The sequence below is a fragment of the Paralichthys olivaceus genome, chromosome 22 (genome assembly GCF_024713975.1).
Source record: "Paralichthys olivaceus isolate ysfri-2021 chromosome 22, ASM2471397v2, whole genome shotgun sequence".
Taxonomy (NCBI): Eukaryota; Metazoa; Chordata; class Actinopteri; order Pleuronectiformes; family Paralichthyidae; genus Paralichthys; species Paralichthys olivaceus.
This window is the reverse complement of record NC_091114.1, coordinates 6,517,795-6,543,807: the sequence shown is the minus strand read 5'-3', so window position 1 is coordinate 6,543,807 and position 26,013 is coordinate 6,517,795. Positions and strand designations below refer to the sequence as shown.

General features: G+C 44.9%; 1 protein-coding gene across 1 annotated transcript in view; it reads right to left on the bottom strand.

Annotated features, from left to right (window-relative positions):
• efnb3b (ephrin-B3b) overlaps positions 1–26,013 on the bottom strand; it is a 74,431-nt gene that overhangs the window by 2,601 nt on the left and 45,817 nt on the right. The window contains exons 3-4 of the mRNA XM_069518514.1: positions 5,646–5,738; positions 3,076–3,135 (exon numbers count right to left, since the gene is read on the bottom strand). Of these exons, the coding sequence (XP_069374615.1) occupies positions 3,076–3,135; positions 5,646–5,738 (153 nt within the window). The remainder of the gene's footprint in view (positions 1–3,075; positions 3,136–5,645; positions 5,739–26,013) is intronic.

The following is a 26,013-nucleotide window of genomic DNA, read 5'->3' as shown; positions in this document are numbered from 1 at the left end:
GTGGATGATGGTCTGGAGTTGTGTGTGTGTGAGTCACGGATGCGGGTGGCGCTCTCTGGCACCGGACCGTGTGCATGTTTGTGGCAAACTGGTTAAGGCCAGTAATGCCAGTCCCAGCTATACAGAGCATTTGGATTGGTCTATCATTATTCGTGGCACACATCCTTTTCTTTGCTCCCCGTCTGTCTCTCTCGTGTCTCCTCCGCTTCCTCGCTCTGTCGTTCTCTCTATCTTCTGGGTTATTGTAGCTGTAATGACCTACCTTGCTCTGAGCTCAGCGCCTAGCAACACACGCGCACATATGGATACACGCACGCCGCGTTGTGGACGTACGCAACCGTGCGCGCAAACACACCTCATCCCCCCGGCTGCTAAGGCCTCCCGTCGCGCTGGGCTGACTGGGAACAAAGCGCTAATGCCGGACGTCGATTACAGTCCCTTCTCCTCCTCTGCTTTCTTCCTCCCTCCATTAACCCAACATCCCTCATTCTCCATCTCCATTATGGCCGCTGCTTTTCACCGTTCTCTTTATTATATCCTCTTCCTTCACCTCTCCTCCTCTGCGTCCTCTTCTTGCTCCCCCTATTTCATACCCTCCTTTTTTGTCTCACAAGTTCAGACTTTGATTCCCATATCAGGAGGACATACTCGGCTTTGGAATGGTTTTATCATGCTCGGGACAGTATTATGTCTCCATTCTGTGCACACATCTATCATATTTCCATCCTAGAAGGCCGCTCCCTTCTCTTTCGCATTTTGTCTTATTTCCTTGTTTTGTCTTGTCTGAATCAAGAATCTAAGGACAGAGGGTTTTGTCATTCTGAAAATATTCTTAATCCCCTGAAGAAAAAATTGTGATTTGTGATATTGGGCTGCATACATAAGATTTAACTCTAAACTGTTGCTCATGTTTTATGCAACAGAGTGAATCAGTGCGTGTTCCCATCAGCTATCTGTAAATAAAGCATCCAATAGGATGTGACAAGGTTTCATAATTACCACCAGTAACTCTGAAGCTTCCCACATAAGATGCCATTTATGTGTTTTTTCACAACTTAAATTGTCTCTTCCTGTCCATGTGTACTGATGGGTTATAAACTGCCACAGTGACATAAGAGGGGTCCTCCATGTGCACCAAAGGCCCCTGGGTGGGCTTGCACCAGGTACAGGAGCGGCCCCTTTTCCACTGGTGAAAAAACCCACTCACATCTGGCTTTTGTGTGCAATGGGAATGGATAAAATCTTTTCATAACGTAGCCCTTTTTCTGTGTGTCTTATAACCACCGACTTGTACATGATGCCTGGCTGCAATATCAGACCAAGAGGTGAGAGTAACAGCATTGCACAAACATCTTTACCCAAGGAAAAGGTAAATATTTGGGGTGTAACAGAGTCAAATGAACATTGTTTTTTGTTTTACAGAATCTGAGTCAACTGTATATTTATTTTTCATGTTATTGTCTTGTCGGCCTTTTGGAGGGAGGTTCAGCTGATAGAGTTCTTCTCTGTTGTACAAGGCGATGTTAACAAAACAGGTAGAAACCTGATCATTTTGTGAGGAGAAATATCATTTTATTCTTAAAGAAATGGGAAAGATTTATCAAAATGGAAGACCTGTAAAAAAATGTAGTATTAAATGTTATTATTTATACTGATCTGTGAGGTATTTTTGTATATATCGAATCATTTCACTACCCTTGAATGCCTTACATGTCTGGTGAGTTAGTGGGCCTGATGATATTTGCAGAAATTACATATGGTTTGTAAGGGTGTTAGTGGTTTTTCTGTCTAATTAGTAATTAAAAAAAGCATTTTCACCCTGTACCTCTAGTGAAGACTGAGGAAAGTATATTGCAGAAAAATCCCACACAGCATTGCAGTTTTTAGGAAAATCCTTCTATTTTGCTTCGCCCAGGCAACAATCGACTGGATTACTTTGATAAGGATGAGAAAAGTCTGATTCTCGTGGTCTTGAGTCTCGATCCTAAGTGCTCTCTGATATTTGTTTACATCCCTGGAGAGGATCAGATGGACTAAACAGACAAAAGAGGAGCTGAATCACCAGCAACACTCAACTGACTGAGACAATTCCAAGTGCATTCACTGGAGGATTAGAAATTCTGTCATAACTGTCACACCAGTTATTTCAGATATGCGGTAAAGTGTGTTAATATATCCTTGTCTGGGTGTTAAACATGTGAAAAATCCCTCATTATATCTGAGTGATGTAAATCATTCAGGCAAAAAACCAATGCATACCGCTGATGCGTACTTCACACGTACAGCTCTCACCTTCTCTTATGTGAGGTACGGACCAGCGGTTGGGCAAATGTGCAAATGCCCTGATTCGCACATTTGCTACAGTACGCAAATATGCCACCGAAGAAGAAAAGGGAGAGATGAACGTGACTGAGAGGGAATCATATTCTTTCTCCTCCGCTGAGAGACTTTGAGGTAGAGCCTCTCTCCATTTTCATCTCCTTGTTCTATTCCCCTCTCCTCTTTGCTTTTCAATTATTCCTCTCTTTCTTTTCCTGATGTGCCTCCCGCTTCTACCCGCTCTGTTCCATCACTCCCCTACGTCCTCTCAGCCCTCATCTTTCCGTAATTCCCATCGTTCTCTCTCTCTCTCTTTCCGTCTCTCTCTTGACAGAACTACAGAATCCAGGCCGGCCAAACTAATGACAATAATAACTCTCCGAAACGTCGCCGCCAGTCTAGCCCTCTCTCCCCTCTGCCCTCTCTCTTTCCTCCCCCTGCCTCTTTTCTTCCTCCCCTTCTCTTTTTCTTGCCCTTCTCCCAAGGTAGCTATTAGCCATCCATTCCCCGCCTGCAGCACTTAGCTCGGAGGGCCGGGCGCAGAGATGAGAGGAGGGATAGAGAGCAGAGAGAGAAAGATATGGAATTAAATAGAGAGATCCACAGATGTCACCGCTGCACATTCTCCATCTGTCGCCTCCTCCCCTCCCTCTCCCCGCTGCTTTTTCTTTTTTATCCTCCAGTCTTTGCTTATTTCCTCCATCCATTTTGTGGACGGATCCTCTGCGGATTATCTCCGTTTGGTCTCCTGCTTACCTGGGTTTCTGCTGGTGGTGCGTCCCGCTGGCTCCTTCTTCGGAGGCAGTCCATATGGGCCTGGGGAGGAAAAAAAAGACGGGTGGAATATAAGCGGGGTGGCAGAGATACGAGACATAAAGACAATAAGTGACATTAGCAAAGAGAGAAATGGAGGCAGAAGAGGTTTGACACAGGCTTCCCCTCCCTTCCACTCCCATTATAGGAGAACACATATTGATTGGGCCTCAATGCAGCGTGTATGAGCACTTCTCCAATGGGAATGGGAAACTAAAGAGAGGCTGTTTGTTGTTTTGGCCAGAGTGAATTTACACAAGGCCATAACGGCTTGTAATCTGTAGTCGCTAAATCAGGCCATCTGTCTAGCAAGCCCTCAGTAATGGTGATGGCATTAAAGCGCGTTTATGTGACACACACACACACACACAGATGCAGCCATTGTGGAGGTGCCACTCCTCGCAGCTGAAAGAGATGGTTTGGAAAACCCTGACTTTGTTCACTCCTGAGCCATCTGGACAACAGTCGGCTGCAGGAATAGAGTTTTGAGCTGGGATGTGACTCTTCATTTCTGCAGTTTAGCCAGCATTTTAAAAAGGTCTGTTATTGGTCACTGTGGCAGCAGGGGAGGGCAAAATAGACATAGCCATGGGTTGTTTATAGTGACACACACTGCATCACAGTCACACACAAAGTGGTGAGTGTGTGTGTATGTGTGTGTGTGTGTGAGATCCTGCACAGCCATCATCCTATACATACTGACATTTAGAGAAGTGGAAGGCTATTGGCTGGCGGCTCCCTCATGACAGCCCACCAAACAGAAGTTAGGGGTGGTGCTGTATGGATCAATAGGAACTGCTGTGTGGTCACCAGGGGCGAGAAGAGGGATGTTCAGACTGCGTGTGTGTGTGTGCCTGTGTGTAGGACCGAGACAGAAAGCAAGCAAGATAGATAAAGAATAAAATAAGAGAAGACAGGTCATTGTATGCGTTTGGGCCAGTGGTGCAAGTGTGTGTATCGTGATTGCGTGCTTGCATGTGCGTTCCTCAGAGCAGAGCGCCATATCTCTTCTGAGATCCCTATGAGGCGGCACGCCGCTTATTTAGACGACAAACAACACAGACGTGACCTTTCAGCCACGGAGCAGATAAGACGGAGAGACAGAGGAAGGAGAGAAAATAACGGGGGGATTGAGAGGGAGAGCTGTGAGGAGAGATGACCTGCATGCAGAGTGAAGGCCGAGATGTGGGTGGGTGGGTGATGAGGACAGGGAAAAGGGGAATTTGAAAAGGAAAGAGGTTTTAAAAAAAGAAAGAAGAAAGACAAATGAGATGGAATAGAGAGGAGGTGAAGGAAGGACGGATGGGACAAAGAAAGAGACTGAAGATAAAACACACAGAGAGGAAAGGGAAAGCGAAATTACAAAATAAAAAAGACGTGTGAGCCTAAGAACTTCATACAGTTGTGTGAAAGTGGCAGAGCGTGTGTGTGTGTGTGTGAGACAGGAAGGTAGCATTTCCACTGCTCACTTGGTGAAAGAGCCGGGGGGGAAACAAAGTGTACGTGTGTGGTGGTATTTCTATTGAGTCGAGCTGACTTTGCTGATGTTATGGGCTGATAGAGCTGCAGCAGCGCCACTTGGCTCTTTGCTGAAGAGCACCGACAATACACAAGGCCTGATAACACAGCATCAGCTAAAGAAATAGACGTAAGTGTGTGTGTGGAGGGGGGGTCGTGTGAAGGACAGGTGCCTATTATGTGTAGGAATGTGCAGGTCAGTGAAAACGGGTAAATGGGCTTTTTTTCTGGCTTTTTTTGACGGGTCTGCATGTGAGGGTCATTACCTGTGAATATTTTGCAAACAGATTAGACGTGTGTGCAGCTATGAGTCATTAAAAATCACTGAATGTGTTCTTTAACGCTGAATGGAGTCATTTTGTTATCGTGCTATTGCTGGCAGGTCTGCTGTGTGTGGGGGGGGGGGGGTGTGTGTGTTCTGGCTCGTACGTGTGTGTCCGGACGCCTCAGGTTGTGTTGCCTGCGTCCATGTTTCATGTCCTTGCATGCGGGAGCTTGATGCGTATTCACCTGTCATGTATACGCCGCAGAGGGACGCGTGTGAGTTTCAATGTTTGTGTCGGAGCGTGTGAGTGTCCAGCATGAGTCAGTGGGAGTTAAAAGGCAAAGTGAGAGGGGAGTCAACAGGGCTCATTAGAGATGACTGATCCCGCACTTCGCCGCCGTTCTCGCCACTTAACGAGCCCTAATAGGCTCAGCAAGAACACACACATTGTAAACACGCACACACAGAGACACAAAGCGTGTTAGATGGGGAGCGGTGGTGGATGTGTGGCGATGATGTGAGATGAGGCGGCGGACTGGAGCCAATGTGCGTTAGTGTGTTAAGTGAGCGGTGGTGTGTAATGCATGAATAACAATGTGTGTCTTGTGAATGAGTGAGAGGAGAAGAGTCCATGTGTGGTGGACTCCAGCAGTTGGACATATGGGCGAGCTCATGTGTGGGTGGCCGAGAGACAATGAAGAGTGAGAGAGAGAAGGGTGCGAGGACTCACTCTGTCCCACTTTCAGGACCACCTTCATGCCTTGCGTGGCACACACTCCGCCTCTCATGCTATCCAGGCCTTGGTGTGTCCCGTCTGACGTAGCTGGAGGGATGGAAAACACAAAATTAGACAATTACCCAAATAGCTGGGTGGTATACACCAACACACATGCACCCACACGCACATTGGAAACCCATCTTTGAAAGCCACACAAATTCAACCCTTTCTCAATCTACAGCCGACGCCAACAATCGCTTCTATTCATTCGGTCAGCCGTTCCAGAGAGTCTGCGAGTGACATTTGCAGAGGCAGCGATTTTAAACTCCACCAGAAGCTCTGAAATGTCAAAGTGCGAGGCGGCGGCGCTTTAATAGGCCCTCATTTAGCAGTCCGCTGGAATTCATTAACACCCCTGCTGCTGCGCATGGACTCCACCGCGCTCATTCAGCTGCAGTTGCTGCTGGGTCTGGAGAAATAACAGGAGAGGGGGGTGACCAGGAGAGGCAGACTAGTTGATGGGGGGAAAAAAAGGGATGGTAATCCAATCATGGGCGCCTATGAAAGAAAATGGAGCCCCTGAGACACAGTACGCTGCGTGTAGAGAGAATCTGGACCAGACTGGTTGGAATACAGACTGTGGTAATATCCCATTACTAGCTCATGATATAATGAAGTGAATTAAAGAGAATTGTTTTATTTCATATTAAGGGTGTGATGTGTTTATGGGCAATAAGGGATTTAATATAAATGTGCAGTTTGAAGCTGTAAAACCGGCGGAGATGCTTCAAATGAGCGGCTCAGGAATCAAACAGGTTTCTTTCCTGTGAAGATACGCTGGGCCAAAGGAGGTCAAGCGGTGCTGACAGAGTGCACAGGCGAGAGAAAGTGTGTGTGAATGCACAGGAATCCCTTCCTACATAAAGCATGTCAGTGAATGCATTAAAGATCACTGGTCTGCAGGTTACGGAGGCTGCAGGAGGAGGAAGGAGCGTGCACGTGGGGAGTCAGGGTTGAGGGATTGGAGGGAGAGGTGGAGGAACTGTGAAGAAAAAGAATAAAAGTATAAAGATAAAAAAAGGAGAGGGGACAGAGAGATAGAGAGGAGACGACAGGTGAAAAAGGTTTTCGAAGTGAGAATCACACCTTTGCTGCACCATCACCGTCTCAATCATTTATGTACAGATGTTCCCAGCTGTGACCTCACTCAACAGATCACGGCTTCTACGACATGACGCCAGCGTCCGTCTTTAAAGTTTGAGTAAGTAGAAGGACGGGTGTGCAGCCACAGTGAATAGTATAGAAGACAAGAATGTATCCACAGCCCCCAGGAACCAACCCTCACCTCTTCTCCTCTCACACACACACACACACACACACACACACACACACACACACACACACACACACACACACACACACCTACGTATATATAAGAAATCATTTCCCCTTGCCACTACCCTTCAGGCTGCAGATTAGCCCGTCTGAAGTAAAGCAGAGAGGGAGGGATGGCGGATGGCTCAGGAGAGAGAGAGAGAGAGCGAGGTGTGAAAAAGAGGCAGCTTCACTTCTAACACCTCCCTCTCTCTTTCCCTCCATCCCTGCATGCAGGGTGTGAAAGCAAAGAGGAGGAGAGAAGCGGGCGGAGGTCAAGGCGAGCAGCAGTATGGAGGGGAAGCCAGAAGACATGCAGGGACGGATGCAGGGATATATCGAGACGGTTTAAATAAAGTGCCGTGAAAACGTTTGTACATTCCTCCGTTTATGATTTTTTTCTGTTGATGTGGCCTGTTTAATATTTTTTATTGCACTAATGCACATGGACAGTCTAATTTATTTTAATGAAGCTGGAGTGCCAAATCAAATACAGCTCTTCTTTTATCAGAGCTTAATTGTGCCATTGAAAAATACTTCATATGTTTATCTGCTTGAGTTTGGATTCAGCATTGAATACAAATTTTTTGTGGATGAGCTTTACAGTCCACTTCCTTATTACTTCTCTCTGAGAGGCACCATTTCATATGTTTCTCACAATAATTAGACTTTTCATATGAGTTTATATAGCATTATTTAGTTTTTGTACAAAATCAAAATCACTTTATCGGAAGATTCTCAACAAACTGGACCCACAAAGTTTGCGTCATTCAGGTTACGTGACAAACACAATACAAGTGACAAACACAATACAAGTGTAACCCAGTGTGAAAATTAAAACATTTCAGAAGTTGTCAGATTTGGAACAATGAGTCAAATATAAAATAGTATTTCTATGGATGTTTTTCTTCTATATATATACAAAAATCCTTGATGTGAAGTTTTAACAGATTTTCAGCATAAATTCATTTATTATGGAAATAATGATAAGTTTATTTAAAATGATTTCTGTCTTACTTACTTTTTATAAAATGCCTCATAACTTTTGTTAGACTAACTGCTTACTTCTATTGTTTTTTTCTTATATTGCTTTTAACCAGACGATTTTATCCATTGTCTTGCAATAACTTGTTTAAATTTTTAATTCCACTAAATCTTTAGTTTTTATGTCTGTGAAGCACTTTGTTAACATGTGTTTGAAAAAGTGGGATATAAATTAAGATTATTATTATTATTAAAAATATTCAAATTGGAAAAGACTTGCATGTTCAGAATAAAAACCTTTAACACAATTTTGTTTGCATAATTTTCTTAGAATCCCTTCTCTCCATCTCCGTCATAAAAAACACATACGCCTGTACAAGAGACCTTAAATAGAAACTTAAGAAGGTGACATAAGAGAGATTACACGGTTTAACCCTCCACAACATCCCAGGACATGAGGTCAGAGAATGTGATAAAGACGAGCTGCGGGGCAAAAAAGCAAATACATAGCAGCTCTGATGAAGGAATGTATGGAGGATGGAGTAAATAACCTTAACTGGTCCTACAGGAGAGGGCGGGGGGGTAGGAAATGACTTCTGAGAGTAATAACTACTGACGCACGAAGGAGGACAAGAAAGTAACGGGAGACGAGGGAGGTGAGGAAGATGAGGGCAAGGAAAGGAGGAGGTCGTGCGGGGAAGCGAGGCGGAGAGACTGATTGCCTGTGACAAGCTGTTGGTGATATGATGGGGACAGGAGACTGTGTGAGACGATGAAGATGACCTAGAGCCCGGTGGACACAGAGAAAAGGAGGAGGAGGAGGAAGAGGAGGAGAAGGGACGACAAGAGGAAGGGGAAAGTGGAGGAGTTAAAAACAGAAAGTAAGGAAAGAGTTTAAATTACATGATTGATAGTGGAGAGGTAAAAGACTCTAATGTCTCCATTATGGGAAAGTGGAGCAGTAATGGATACAAAGAAGAGGGAGACACAAAGAGAGACAGAGACAAAATGAACCAGGAGAGCTTCCACAAATGTGATTTTTGCAAATGCAATCCACTACTTTTTAAAAAACATCATCACCAACAGGTCGCAAATATCACTGCTGTGACAGAAAACTGTTTCCCGACTCATCCTCTCAGAAGCATGACACATGTTGCAGGTGCCACTATTTCTGAGAATCTCAATTTCACAGGAACAAAGTGAACAAAGAGATCATCGCTGATTTGTCCTTGGATCGAAAATATTCTGCCTCCAAATTTCAGTTGTAAAAAAAAAACAAAAAAAAACATGCTGCACATTTTCCCACACTTGAGGGAGGGAAGATATCGCAACATCAAGGTAGAAATAATCGCAGAACATCTGTGAAATCCTGATGCGAGTCGGAGATGAGAGTGCGAGAGATAGGGGGGAGAGGTGTAGGGGGATTGGTGTGCCTCAAATCTTTCCCACCTCACTTTGGGGAGGATGGAGAGAGGAAGAGAGAGACAGAGAGAGAGAGGGGAAGGCTGTACGCAGTAAATTGGGATGAGATAAGAGGAGAAAGGGGGACGAGCGCTGAGAGTGAAACGGGGAGGGACAAGAGGGAGAGGAGGGATGAGTAATTGATACGATGATCAGCAGTGATGGAGGGGGGGGTACAGTGAGGCGCCAGAGGACGGAGGAGAGGAAGGGCGTCGCTCTGACACCCATGTTCGACAGGAAGACAAGAGGGAGAGGAGGAGGAAGTGGAGAAACTTAATTAATGAAATAATACTGCAGTCAACCTCGATCAGGCTGCGTAGTGGCGGCACAGGGAGGCAGGCGGGCGAGTGGGCCCGGGGAGTGTGTACGTACTCCATATAAAAGATCACAGAGTGGATGAGAGTCTTTCTCTGTGTCTCTCTTGTTATTACCAAGGTCAGTGCTGGGCCAAGCCTCCTCTCTGCTTCAATTATGGCTGCTGAAGCCTGCCCACAGTTACGTAGAAGTGGACTGTGACTCCACCGGAGGAATATGACAAATCGTTCACAGACTCGATGGCTTCAACCTCACATTGGCACAGGGTTGGGTAACGTTTTTTTTTTTTTTTTTCCGATACCAGTGCTAAATCGATATTTTTAAAACAGCACCGGTGCCTAAACTGTGCCAGAATGGATACTTTTATCTTTAGGAAAAAAAACTAACAAACACAAAATGATGGTCGACGATAAGAACAGCTTATTTATTGTTAATGCAAATAGCACATTAACAGTTTCAAGTAAACCTAAATTTAATATACCAATAAAAATAGGTGCAAGAACTCTTACATAACAACTATAATCATTTAAACACTAAATGGTTTCAGCACTTAATACAGTAAAATAATAACTTTATTTATTTGTATAGCCCTTGACACACCTCCAAACTCGTAATGAACTGTCTCCCCAGCGCCTGGGCCAGAGACACCGCCACTGCCGCCTGATGCTTGTCAGACAAGCACTCGTGCACAGAGCAGCTTTCAAATGCATCCTGCGCTTCATTAAGTTTGTCATGTTCTTCCCTTCCTTCTTCTTCTCTCGTTTACTGGTGGATCCCAAACAAGGTGCATACCCCCACCAGCTCCACAAGCTGTTGCTCCAGGCTCTCGGTTATCGCTCGCATATTTGCTGCACGGGTGTCGGAATGCTTTGGTGTGAAATACAGCCCCACATTCTCGATAGTTTAGCTTTAGACATTTTGTTTTCGTGTCGACTCGAGCTGGAGGCAGCTGCTAGCTGTGGGCTAAAGTTACGTCCTGCCAGAGCCACGTAGAGGTGAGATGATGTAGGATTTCAGTACCCATCCCCACATCCTCATGCCTCTCGGCTCTATATTGACCGTCACTCGCCACAGTGGACTGTGCAGTTATTTCATTTGCATCAACACGCAGCCTGGACCCGGGTGTTTGCCCTCCCACTCTATTCGGCACCTCCTCTCCCCCGTGGTGTGTTTTTCTGCCCTGGTTATATATTCCACACATGCTGAGTGACAGCTGGCCTCCCGCAGCAAAACACTTGCTCCTGTGAGTGATGTGAATTTGTGTACACACTGAACTTGTCATTTCCATCACATCCTTCGCTCTAGTTCGGGACACGTCTCGCATTTTGCTCCACTCAAAAGTCCCGAGAAAAAAATTGTATTTTGTACCATGAATACATATTGATACTTATATATTTTGACGGCATTTAAACCTAAAATGTTCTGCTAAACATTGGGTTGGAGTAATAATCAGGAAAAGTAGACAAAATATATATATATGCCCATTGTAGTATTTTTAATGAATCCAATTAAAATTGCAATTAACTCGCCATTTTTTTACCTTTAAAAAATAAAATAAAATGTGTGGGTTTTTCCTCTTGAAATTTTTTTTAAGACTTGTGCCTTGCAGTCTGAGCCAAACAGGGCAAATAAAAACAGTTGCTGCTGCTTTAAAAGCTTCAAGCTTCTGCAAATGGCAGGAAATAAGTTGAAGTCACATGGAGATGAGCAGAAGAACAACATTTTCTCTCTGAATGACTCTTGAGAGTAAGAAGATTCTCTACAGTGATTTCAGTATCAACAAAAAATGATGTAATTAAACTAAATGGAGAGTAAATGTCCATCAGTGCCTAGACTGTGTCAACTCTGAGTGTTTATGGTGCATAATACAAATAAATGCACTGTTATGGATTTCAATTGAAGATGAAGATGATAAATGAAGAGAGACAGATATATTTTCCTGCAGGGCCCTCATAGAACCCGCCGGACCTCCAGGCGGATGTACGTCCCTCATGCCTCTTTTTTAATAATGAAGTTGAGGTGGAGGTTTGCAGGTAATGCTGTTGTTGCATAAAACTGTACACGTCAGCTAGTGAACAACACACACACACGCTTTGAGCATGAGGACGGACGTATTTCATGATGACAGCCAGATTAAAGGGAGTAAAACTGGGAATGTGGAGCACAGTAAAGAGATTTACCAACAAACAGAATAATCAAGCAAAAAAAAAAAAAGGAAAGAGACCAGGTAGCAACAAAGTTTCCTCGCATTTTGCTATCTCACGTTCCACGAGCCCACCGGCACCCCCGCTAGCCTCTGTTCTGTGATGGAGCGTTAGCCACGTAATGAGTGTGTCAGGTTAACGAACGCCATAATCACGGATGCAAATGCCACGTGAAAGACTCAAATGCGAGTGGGTGTTTTGTTTTGCTGCAGGCGTACTGGTGAAGACCGAGACTGGATTGGTTTCAGTGTGTATACCTCTGTGTGTGTTTGTGTGTGTGTGCAAAGTGCTCCCATCTGTGCAAATCAACCTAAAACCGATGTATTGCTTCACGGCAGCAGCGCTTGCCTTTAAAATCCTCCTTTTAGTTCCACTTGTTTGGATTTTCCCGGAAGACCTCCAAGACCCCCGCAGGTTTTCCAGGCACGTCAAATGGGCAGAGGACTGTGGGGTAGACACAGAACTGCGCTGGAGAGATTATATATCCTATCTGACCTGGGAATGCCTCCGGATCTCCCTCCTCCAGGGACTAAACGCTGCACTACGTCTGGGCTGCCTTGCTTAACCTGCAGCCACTGCAGCCCGACCCCGGATAAGCGGCAGTAAACGGATGGGTGGGTGGATGTTTGGATTTTGAGCCACAGTCTCCAGAAACAACCACAAAAGTCACGTCTGTCACTCGGCTGGACTTGTGTGTTTGTGTGTGTGGGTGGGGGGGACGTTGGGATGGGGTTTGCCGAGGCCTTCCTGTTTAAATTTGAAGCCCGCACTTTCCAGAGGCTTTATGAGCTCCATGTGTGTCATCTAGATGAAGAGGAGCATATAACTTGAGCCCTTCTCATTTGAAGGATTCAATCCCCCCCCCCCCCAAAAAAAGAATCTGGATCTTGCCATCCAAATTTCCTGTAACCAAAAACGTCTCCATAAATCTTTTATGGCGCTTTTATGACCTTGCTATGACGCATTAACGAAGCTATCACAAGCCATTACCTAGCGGCGGTGGCAGGGGTGGGGAGGGTGGGGGCAGGGGGGCGAGCATTAAGTTGTGTACTGAGACAGAACGGGCATTATTTTAGCTCCCCCTCTGAAAAAAACACACCAGCCGTGTATTATTTTCACATTCCATCTCCAAACGCACAATACGTTATCACTTCCAACGCAGCATTAGGGTTTTCCAAACTTGTTTTTCTGCAAAGAGCGCAGGTTTCTCTTCAATTGCAGCGGACAAAGACACACTGTTGACTGTGTTGTGGTAACACTTGATCCACAAACGGGACCGGCCACAAACACGGACGCCAGCGTGTTCGGCGCCTCTGTTGTGCAGTGACTGTATGTGAGAGATCTTGGATGATATGATATGCGTCTGTCGCATGCGGAGGAGATGGGTGCTGATAGAGGTTTAAATAAGTAAAAGAAGAAAGCATCCACTTTTTCACATAGCAGTAATGTTACTACATGACGCTGCCTGTTCTGCTGTGAGAGGAAAGAGCACGAAAAAAAGAGGAAAAGGGATTTCAGGATACTCTGGTTACTTTGGCTACAAATTACAGTTTTTAAATCTTTTTTTAACGGTGTTTAATCTGACCCATGCAATTCTGAAAGGGTAAGATAAAGTGCATGAAGAAATTAAAACAACATTTCTCATTTCCGCTCACAGCAGAATTGGCTGATTTCAGAGGGGAATTCTCTGCAATTTGTATTCTGTAATAATGTGATTTATAAAGCAGACAAGTTGAAATTTAGGGGAAAACATGACTTAACAAAAGTTACAGTGTGTGTGTGTGTAGGAGAGAAGTACAGGCGATGGGACCTGGACCGGCCAACGCTGGGAGCCAAGTCACGGTCACAGGTTGAACTCACATGATGTATCACATGCTGCCGAACACACAGACACACATATGCACGCACACACACACACACACACACACACACACACACACACACACACACACACACACACACACACACACACACACACACACACACACACACACACACACACACACACATAAATTCACAGGGAGGATCTCACGAAAGCCCCCAATTTCACACATACCTCTACGGAGGAGACATATTACCTCAAAACGTTGACATCAGCTTTCTCTCTCTCTCTCTCACTCACATACACACACACACAGGAAAATGATCTCAGTGTCTTTGCTTCCGTGTGGTTGATCTCCACTCTGTGCTCGATGACATTTTAATTCTCAGCAGTTTTTCGCTTTCCATCCATCCTGTTCTATTACAATCACCCCCCCCCCCCCCCCCCTTACACACACACAATCACTACATCTCTATTCGCCCTCTCTCTCCTCTAACCCCTCCCGTCTTCCGCTGTCCTGCGCACTCGGAGGGCGGGCGACTCAGAATCACTTCATATTAACCTCCAGCATCCAAACACACACACACAACAAACTGGGCCACTGCTCAGCGCCCTCCGCCCTCTCCCTCCTCCCATCAAACAGTTCCAAAAACAGGAGGACTGCGGGCGGGGAACGCACCTGATCCTTGCATTTGAAAAAACGCACACATGTGCACGGCCCCGAGAACGAGAGTGTGATTTCATGCGACAGACCCGCTGCCATTTTATGGTTTCGTTTCGAGACAGTGAGCTAAAATATTGCTGGAGGCCTTAAAGTGCTGCTGTCTGATGTCACATTGTCGTTTGACTGAATCCATACCATTTGTTAGACACACTGCTTTAGCTTTACTAATCATCCAGCTGAGTATGGTCGTGTTTTACGTGTGGTATGACCTTAATTGAGAATTCTCACACATCTAAATGTTGCATGTAGACGGCAAAGGTCAGGGATGTTGTGTGTGTGTGTGTGTGTGTGTGTGTGTGTGTGTGTGTGTGTGTGTGTGTGTGTGAGGGATCCTCCACCTCATAATCTGATGTGATGCACAGCGGGTCAATGACGGCTGCAGCAACACAGTGTAGCCACAGTGTCTCTACGCATTAATAAAAGATCTGCACACAACCTCTAAAAGCTGCTTATAGACTCTATAAGAGATATACATGTGTGTGTGTATAGGCCCAGGGATGGGGGGATGGAGGGGCGGGGCATAAATAAGGTCAACAAAAGGCATAAACACAGAGGCCGATTTCTCCCCCGCTCACTCTCACGTCAATTAATTAAACGACGAGGAACAAATCGCGGTGGAGCAGACGTAATAAGTCTGACTGCCCCATTCAGGAAAATAATCCACGGCGGATAAATAAATGCGAGCGCCCGAGCATAGACGTGCATAATGGACCAAAAGAAAGACGGGCAAGAGGGAACAAAGCGAGGGAGGAGAAAGAAAAAAAAGAAAAAGAGAAGAGGGAGCAGGGGCCATTAAAAGCAGTCCTAGTGACTGGGTGGATGAGCCTTGTGTAACGTCAGTAAAGTGCGGGCCATGTAGGACAGTCACGACCAATGTTCCTTACATCTGGGTCAATGTTCCCATCCTGGGGCAGCGAGGGCATTCTGTGTGTTTTTCTGTTTTTCTGTTTTCCTGTGTGTGTGTATGTGTGTGTGCTAAGTATCTACCCGTTAACTTCCACAAACCTGCTGGAAACTGCTATCCCTGCAATCCCTGTCAAGTGTACCTCTGAGTGGACCTCCATGCATATTGAATGAAAACTTCAATGACTGCTTATCAATACTTAATGAATACTTATCAGTGAATCCCTGAGTGACTTCTACGGCACAGATTTTTTTTTAAAAATAATAAAAAATACCCCTGCAAAGCCTTTTTAGATGTGGCTCGGTACGTTAGCGCTACCCCGGCGCCGGCGGGGGCAGAGGAGAGGGAGGCTGAGCCGGCGCAGTGGGCCGGCGAGTTCACGGTTGCGCTTGAGTGTCTGAATGCGATATTTTCCAGTGGCGGCTGAGGTGACGCCAGATTTGCTGCAGCCACACAGGATGAGAAGTAACACTTGAAGCAACCGTGGAGGAGGGGGGGGCTGTCTGAGGACTCCAGTATGTGCGCATGTGCATGTCCGTCTCTGTGCGTTCTTGTCTGCTGGCGTGTGTCCGTCTCAAGGTTTGTGCGTGTATGTGGGCAGCCGTCCTCCATTATATCAGCCCACTAGATTGGAGGCCTGGAGAAATGGGTCAGCGCCAGCCTTGTCGTACCTTCTCACTGTCTCTCCTGCTCTTTGCTCACGCTTCTCTTTTTTCTTTACCAGCCTCTCTTATTCCCAAGTTGCTCCGAGAATAAAAACGAAACACCTCCGGTTGTCCACTCCTCCTGCGGCTGCCTGGATCTGGGTTAAACCAGAGAAGTCCATCACTCACTAACTCTGTCCCCTCCTTTGCTCCGTCCTTCCTTTTCCTCTTCTCTCCGTTGAGTAAAGGGAATGAGAGGAGACGCTGTGTGATGCGTGTTCAGAGGAGGAAAGCATCGAATTTGTGCTTTTCATGTGTGGTGACGCACTTGCTGTCCCCTGATATTAAGACTTAAGAAGTCAGTTTTGATATAATCATTATCTGCATTGATGATTTTAATTAAAACAAACAAATCTACTTTCACAGCCCTGACTTTAAGTGTGTGTCAACTTTTTATCTCCTGAAAACATCTCACACACATGCACACACACCACACGCCTGTTTCAAAACCAGTCAGAGGGGGTGAGACACAAGACAGGTAACTGGATACCACATTCTAGAGTGGTACCCAGGCTAATGCTTGTCGTTTCCTCCAGAACAGGGCCATATGGCAGGAGCCTGACAAATCAGCGAAGGCTACGTCCTGACTGAAAAGACCCAATCAGCAAACGTCAACTCTTTTAAAACATGTCCGTTTCTGCCCGTCCAGACTGAAATGCTGCCGCGCAGTTTTCAAATTAAAACGAGGTGAGCAGCATTTCAAAGCGTCGCCATTTTAGCGGCTCTAAAACTCCTGAGTACTGTGGACACCAGGTGTATCCAGAGTAGCAGAGTTGATGTGATTTCTCTCACGTTAATGCCCTCATCATTCATCCTCCTCTTTTTTGGGGCCACTAAGCCCTCCCCCTCCCGCATGTGCTCACACACCGACACACAGGATTGCACATTTACACACCTGTGTGAGCGCAGCGTCTCCGAATAAAAGCCCCCAGTCTCACATTAGCCTGATTTACTGTCTCAATTTAGGCATGAATTCTGTGCAGTGAAGAGGAAAACAGGAGACAACTACACCTAACTCGCAGTTCCACGTCTCCTGTCACTTTGTCATACTTTCATCACCGGGGAGAGGGGGTAGAGGAAAAAAAAAACAAGTCGTCTGTTGCAGCAATCACTCTCTTCACCAGCAGCTCTCGCTTCCCCTCCTCTCCGACATTTCCCTCTCCCTCGCCTTTCAATTATTGCCTTTATGTTTCCAGCCTTCCTGCCGTCCCCGTCTTTGTGAGGGGCTTCCTCTCAGGCAGAACCTAGCTGTGACATTGTCTGTCATTGCAGGATTACAGTGTTGGAGCCTCGCCACCGACATGCCAAAGACGTGGAGGAGGCGACCCTCGCTGCATGCTTTCTGCTCTGCCACGGGGCACAAACCCTTCGACTAGAAACATAACTCATGAAACACTGTGTGTATTTGAGGCCAAAACTTCTTTCCGTGACACTGAGCTGTCAGATTGTCTTAATATAAGTGACTTTGAGTTAACTTTGTAGATGATGGTGACTCAATAAACAATGGAGATATTGCAGAAAAATGTACACGATACTGTTCAGGGATCAGGAATACAGTTTGACTCCCACGGTTATTTTATTTGTTTGACCTCTATTTTTGTTTGGCAGACATTTTTTATTATATTTGGTATTTTTCTATTCCTTCAGATTGAAAAGATATGCAGGAAAAACCCCACAATCCTTTTTTAATAACATCAATCACACTAATTTATGGAGTAAACCTAAAAAAGCTCTGTCATGTCTAAACATCACAAGCCAAGTACTTTTGAGATTATTTAAAGACCTCTCTGAAGGACAGGCAGTCGAATAATGTTGGGCCTACTTTTTTGCTTTTTTGGGTTCGAGATGTAGGTTACACGACTTTCGGTGAAATAGAAATTGGGCGAGCGGGGGAACAGGAAAGGGAGAGAAGTTGCGCAACTGAAGGACAAACGTCTGGTGAAACAGGAAGCGGGGAACGAGAAAGAGGGAAGTGGGTCAGCAGTCTGAGGGGAGGAACGTAACAGGGATCTGTGACATGTAGCAGGAGAGAAGGAGAGAAAGAAAGCAAAAGCAAGTGGGAAGATGGCGGCGGGGAGAGAGGAGGGGTTTCTAAATTAAGAAGGAGGGAAGCAGAAGGGTGTGAGGGAGGAGGAGGAAGAGCGAGGGTGAAAATGGAAGAGAATGACGGGAAAAACACAGAATCTACGGAGGCAGAAGCTGTCGAGGAGAAGGGCCTCATAAATGTCACTCCCTTTTGATATTAATGGAAAATGTCAAAGACGTGGAACTTTGAGGAAGGTTAGGTCTCCGAAATAAACACAAACACGTGTGAACGCTCCCGAACACACACTTTCTCCCTTCAGAAGAGGACTTTTGAAAGGAGGCAGTGAAGGAGTGGGCCTGCAGAGAAGCTGTACATCTTAAAGACTGTAATTACACATAACTGTCAGTCTAATTAAGGCTTTTAATGAACTCTATGTGAGCTGAGAAAGGACAAAAACTGCCAACCTCAGGAACACGTGCACGTGTGTGTGTGTGATAAATGATGCGCTTCAGGAGGAACATGCACGTAAACGCAAAAACAATCAAACACTCTAATGAGCGTTTTGCAGCTTTGAGGTCCATCTAATAAACATGCATACTTGTAACACACACACACACACACACACACACACACACACACACACACACACACACACACACACACACCTAACTAACCATCCCTGTCATACTCTCTATGCTGACAAAGTGTTAAAGCCCTGCCCACTGCAGAGTCGTGTCCAATAGGAGAGACCTTTGAAACAATTGGATTTTCCATTAAGGAAAACTTTATTCAAGGTTTAGCTAAAATGCTTCACAGTAAAAGCCTAATCTGCATTATACATCATTAGGCTCTGCTGCTTAAACTCTTGGCAGAGCTTGATTGTGGGTTGGCCAGGAATAGGAAAATAGATGTTAATCGAAGACTGGGGAAAATGTTGGGTCTTGATTTAGTGGAGGATATCGAGCAGGAACCAAAATCAAACAACCTTTGGGTGAAGAAGCTCAATTATACATAATGATGGAACAGAGTTGTTAATAAATCTAGTCCTACAGGATGTAGTCATTCTGTAGGACTAGTTAGTTGGTTATCTTGTATGTTACTACTTAGTAAAACAACTGTATTAATGTGAACATGCAGTACAAATAGGCTACAGTTACTGCAGTAGTAGTAGTAGGATTGTTGTGTGGTGTTGGGCACAGTAGTGGAGGAAATACTCAAACATTTTGCTTGAGTAAAAGTACAAATAGACAAACATGTACTCCCGTAAATGTACTACATCAACTTTTCTACTTGAGTAAAGGTTAATGGCCTAAATACTTGCTTTCAAGTGTACTAATAGGAAGTATTAAAAGTACTTGTAAAGTATAGCCTATGCTCCAACAAGATTAATAGAAAAGTGAATCATCTTGCTAAGACAAACGCTAAATCGCTATATTTCATCTTGTGTGTTAAAAAATGTCCACTCAAATATATTAAAAGGACTTAACTGAATAGTTTGTAGTGTAGCTTACTAATTTCAATAAAACAATCAGTTTTATTCTATTTCATAAATAAGTATGTCAGAATTATATAGGTGTGATAAATATAGCATTGCTGTTAATGGACGACTTCAGGGGCTATAATTTCAAAGAAGCTTCTCCCAACACTGACTAATGACCATGTGATACTGAGTAAAAACGGATCTGTTGGAGGCACACACTGTCACTATATTACAATTATTCTCTTACTCCACAACCACCATACATTTTAGATTTTAGGGGCCCAAATTCACAGACCGTGAAAACACTGGGGGACCGAGAAAGCAGGCTCTCCTTTCTTTTCCTCTCAAGTTTCCATCTCTCATTGCATACACTGTAAATACTGTGCACGCACCCGAGCGCACACACACAGGGCACTTTAAACCTGGCTGCATTTCAGTGTTTAAATGCACCAGCCAAGACTGGGCTACAACACAATCCTGACGAGCATGGAGGTCCTTCTAATGGATCAACACAGATTCAATACAAAGTACAAGTGCATGTGTGTGTTGCCTTAAATGTCCTTGAACCATGACGGCAATACTGGAACACTGAAGTCATGTGTCTATGAGTGTGTGCCATTTATAATGTATGCTTTAGTCCATGAGGACATATACGATGGAATTCAGCTTTGTTTTACTCATCTTTACCAGTAAGGCCTCCTCTGTCTTCCTCACCCCTCACCACCATTGTTGCGTGTTTCCAAAAGAGGAAAGCAGGAAAAAAAAACACACACACACACACACACAGAGAGAACATGGGAGCCAACCAGCCGAAATAATACATCTTGACATCTGTGCCTGCATACTGCTCGAGGGAGAGATAGGAGAAAGAGAAAGTGGAAAGAAGAAGGGTGAGATATGAAGGGGAAGATGATGGACAGCAGAAAGCATAGGGCAATTATATACTGTGCGTAGTGTGTGTGTACACTGTGTGTGTATATCTTTATATGTGTGCAACAGTGAGAGAAAGAGAGTGATGACAGTTGTGTTTGTTTAGCTTCTCTTTGATTAAAGCAGCCTGCTAGAAGCTGTGTGCTTAGCTGTATGGCTTTCTGTCTTTTTCGCACTGTGTGTGTGTGTGTCTGTGTGTGTGTCTGTGTTACATGCATGCTTGTGCTTGTCTCTGCTTCTCAGAGAGGTGGGTGTGTTTGCATGCCGTATACATCATTCTGTCTTCAGTTCTGAAGTGCGTTTATGTGAGCGTTGAATCTCATTTTCCCATCATGGTGTGTGTCTTTAGGTTGATGCATGCAAGTGTGTGTGTTTGTGTGTGTAATTGCAGTCTGCTCCTCAAATGTGTGTTTTTAGCATCTAATCTGCTCGTCTTGTTTGCTTAAGTGAAATCATCCGCGGATGTCTGGTGCATTTGGGACTGGAAAAACCTGTGTGTGTGTGTGTGTGTGTGTGTGTGTGTGTGTGTGTGTGTGTGTGTGTGTGTGTGTGTGTGTGTGTGTGTGTGCTCATTAGTGCAAGGTTTCTCTGGTGCTGTCCTGAGGTTTGTTTGCATACTTGGCTGTTTGATTTAGTTTATTTCATCTGGCAGCTGAGAGATATCCGTCTGTCTCTTTCTGCCACCTTGGTTTTCAAGTTCAACAAGCTTTATTGCCTGATAAGATCATTCTCACACTACCAAAGTAGATCACACAACACCAAGTCTGTCAAGGTAGATAAAAAAATGCTTAAACAAATCTGTCGTAAGTTTAATGGTAGAACATGTGACAATCTGACATCTGAACTCCGGACATTGTCCAGGAATGAGAGCGCAAATGTCTGAGTCAGTGAGCCCATACAACAGGATAATGTCCGGAGAATTCAGTAGGCGTGTTCATGACGTTTCTAAAACAAGACAAATCTCTCAAGATGAAAAACAGAAGCCAAACACGGAGAAGACACAGACGATTATTTCAACTTAGAATCACAAGAGTTTTTGGTGATAAGGGCCAAAAACCAAAAAATTTTGATTTCCGCCTCTGAATTTCCTCCTCACTTGAATGTTGCGGACATTTTCTTGTCCCATCTGATGTCAACAATCTCCTGCTGCATCAGGATAATGTCCAGATCCAAATGTCAGGACATTTTTTCGTTCATATCTAAAAACAGCTATAAGTATTTCACAGGTACGTGCTTTCTTAAAAAACTGTAACAAAATTATACTTATTAAAGATTGGAGATTCTGAGAGAACTCGACTGATGAGTGACTGACCTGAAACTGAAAAAGGTCACAGGTTGGATACGTGAGGGAGACACTGAACCGTACCTGCTCATCCACAATGAAGATTAAAAACAAGAATTACTGCTTCACAGTTCTTTCCCGCCATGAACCAGTCAGGCTGCAGCATACACCCAAGTCTGGATGGAGGGCCAACCCGAAAATGTATTTCACAGCTATCCCCAGCGCAGAGACAGAATCGCAAAAGATAATCTCATTGATCGATCAAGTGAAAATCTAATTTGAAAACATTCTGCCGCAACATGTAATTTATGTAAGAAATCAGATTGTATGTAGTTGGAATCTAAAATTCTCTTGTAAGTGTATTCTTCCACATTTTTTCTTGATCTGGAAACCTGTGGGAAAAAAATATCTTTTTCAGATTTCATCTTGGGAGTCCTGCATGTGAAATTAGCAAGAGGAAGTCTTTCTTCCCCGCTGCCATATCTGATAGCAAAAGGAATGCATGTATCTTTGCTTGGCTCACTTTTTTTTAGTGCTGTCTTGAGCTGAAAGAGGGTGAGAGAGCAACTAAAAAAGTCATAAGAGCGCCATGCAGGAAGCGGGGAGAGTGACACACATGCAGAGCGACAGAAACAGAATAACACAAGGAAAAGTAGAAGAGAGACAGAGTTTCCCATCTGGGTGAAACTTTTAACAGGGTCAAGTGTGAGGTTCTAGTGTGAAAACAGCTCAGGATAATTCATATTTCAAACGTGCCATTCACACACACACAAACACACCGAGCTCCCGCAGGATCACAAGCCAACTACTCTTACCTCCAAGGACTGCACGCAGCTCTTTTAGAGGCCTGGCTTTAAAAGAAACCACCACAGCATGCCAAAACATGGCAGATGGGAGCAGTGTTCCGCTCATCAACTGACAAAACCTCACATGACATGAGCAGAGGATGATATAAGTGTGGATTGATATAAGTGTGATGTGCTCCTGACACTCGCAGGTCAAAAAGAGTGCACTTCAACATCCATGTCAGGGAGGGGCACTAAAAACTATCAGTTCTGCAGTACTCACTCAAAAAACAGAAACTCAAAAAAAACAAACAAAAAAAAGGTAGCACAAATCCCTCGTGTCAACACAACAGCCCCAAATAAACGATGACTAATTTGTCACTCTGTGTCACATTTGTGGGCTGAGCGACCTTTTTCTTTCTGAGCACCGTCGCCAAAACTTCTTAGATTTCTTTACCGGTAATCCGTTTACAGTGGCGTTCACCAAGTACCGTAAATCTGCCCCGCTCCTCTCATCTTCGATTCATCATGCATTTCTTAATCACGCTCCAAAAATAACAAACCTGGAATTACTCGCTCTCTTCTTCCTCAGGAAAGAGCGCAGCCAAATGCAAGCTATCAAAGGTTTATGGCGTGCGTATGAATCACTAAAGACTAACAAACTACCCGCTTCGCCTTGTTATATTGTAAAATATAAGAAAAAACGGCACCTTAGTCTTAATTTTAGCTCCAAATAATTTGAAATGGATCTGCAATAATGTAATAGTGCTTTCTTGGCAAAGTCAGGCTTGTAAAACCAGATCTTAAATCTTCAAAAGGGACAAACCCGGATAAATAAAGGTTAAACCTATAAAACAGGCAGGGCATTCAACATTAAACCTTTTCTTTCCTCCCAGCCGGCTGGCTTCCAGAAGCAATGACAGCAGAGCTGTTGCTACGGATGAGGTAAGACGCCATTTGCCACAACAGGGCCCTCTTCTCTCGCAGCGCCACCAAGAGAGCAGCCGAGCGAGGCTTGTGCTGCCAATGAATTAGTTCACTGTTTTTACTCATTATGCTGAACTGACTGCCTCACTTTTTCTGTCTTTATTTACACCCTTTTTCTTCATCTCCGACTTCTCTGGCACCACACACACACACACACACACACACACACACACACACACACACAGTCAACAAAGACCCCGCTCATAATGAGGGTTTGGTGGTGTCTGAGTGTGTGTTATTTTTTGTGTAGCTTGAGTGTGCATGTGTGTGTGCGTAGGCAGGGGGATTATGGCAGTTCCTAAGCTGTGAATAGGGGCCAGGGTGGGCCTTGGCCCTGGCTGAATTAATTACTCTAATTAGCTTCTTAATTGCATATATTAAACCAGTGGTTAGCAGGGCTGGAGCCGTGGTTGGGGCCCGGATCTAAAGCTTAGGCTGGGGGTGGGTACAGGCGGACAAAAGGCCATTACACACAAACATGCAAGCACACACGCACACGCACACGCACACAGAGGTGGCAAACCCGCTTCACCTTCCCCCTCCCACTTGAGGTAGTTTGAAGTGGAGAAACGAGACCGAGCACTCCCCTTCACGAGGTGGGTATTCAATTATATACCCACCCCAACCCCCCACCCCATCAATATATAATCAGCGCATACAGCGGCAGCCCGATGTGTGGTACTAATATGGACGATAAGCCCCTCCAGAGGGAAAAGAGAGGATTAATATTTGAACTACTGGGGCAACTTGAAGTCGTCTTTAGCCGAAACTCTTCACTGTATCACTAACTCGCTCCCTGTGACATTCAACGCGCTAAACCCTGCCGCCGGATCGCGACCATCAGGCCTCGCCCCTGTCTGGCCCTGCAGCACGTCCACACAGACTTACTTGGACCGTGACAACATCAGGATCATTAGTTCCACCGCTCGTTCCACTCCCCAGCTTTTTTGGCTTGTACGCCCGCCGCATTCTAAATGATTATCAAACCCTTGGTCTTTCCTGAGCGGACAACATGCATCCGATTAAGTTTTTTTTGGCCCAAGTTGAGCCGAGGGTAAAATAAGCCAGGTTGAGAGAGTTAAGGTAGGGTGGGGTGTGTGTGTGTGTGTGTGTGTGTGAAAGATTATGGCTCTGACAGCGAGGGGTGGGGGGTAAAAAACTGCCTGGCTGTATTTGTGAAATCCAACCAAAGTATCTCCCAACAATGACGATTAGTCAAGAACAAGTAAACAGCCAGTCCGCTAATGAATCGCTCTTCAATAAACAAGTGGAGCGCACATGCACGCACAGACACAACAGGCACGTGCACGAGCGCCGAGTGATAATGATGTTCTTTGTGCAGTTTTTTGGGGTAATTAGGGCTGCTTAAATGGTGGTTAAAAAGGATTTGCCACTGATTGTTTGTCCTTGTATCTTTGAGCCGTGGGCCCTCGCGCTCTGCCGAGTGTCAACACTGTCTTCTTCTACTGTCTCCTCGCAGCACTGCCAACCCTTCCTCTTCTATTTCTCTCCTGCGTGCTCAAGTTATTCTAGCTTATCTCTTTCCTTGTAATTTACTTCTTCTCTCCCATCCATTCGCCCTCTTCATTTCCATCTTCTACTGAACAGCTGCCAGGTTCAGTCCTGCTCCAACAACACCATAATCTCTCTCACACTTAGAGCATGCCTGTAAAATAGAGAACATATCTAATATACTGGCTTAGCTTAGCATAAAGACAAAGGGAAACAGTTAGCCTGCCCAGTGCTCAAGAATACACAAACTGAGATCTCTACCATTGAGTCCAAAGTAAAATTAATTTTCAAAATTCAATGTCTCTTCATGTACAGGTTAAAGAATTGAATATATTGTGTGAATGAGATTTTCAGACATGAAAATGCGTTGGACCTTATCACCAAACGCTCTCGAATCTCAGCGTCTTTCCAAGTTGACATCTTGACATCATTGGCTTCTTCGCCTCTTTTCCACCTTAAAATACCCATGTTTTTTAGTACCTAAACTCTACACCCACAAAGAATAAGTGTATATTACCTAAATCGTTAAAACATTCCATTAACTGAAAAGGGGAGAACAGATGGAAAACTTTTTGCACAAAGTTAGTTTGTGTAAACAAACACACGCAGAAACACACACATGCCTGTGTGGGGCTACACAGATGTGACCACGTTCGCTATGTTGATCAGGGGTCATGTTTGCTTGAACCTGGGCACTAAATCAAGGCTATATTAGCAGGCTAATGCGTTCTACTGATGGCAGAGGTCAGCTGAGAGGTGCGCTTGTTTTGAACTCCCCTATGTCTGACTGTCAGGGAAACACATCCCTCTGCAGAAGGTTCCTCGGCAGACGGCAGCGGCACAATGATGCTTTTGTGTGTCAAGCTGCGATGGGGGGGGTGGGATG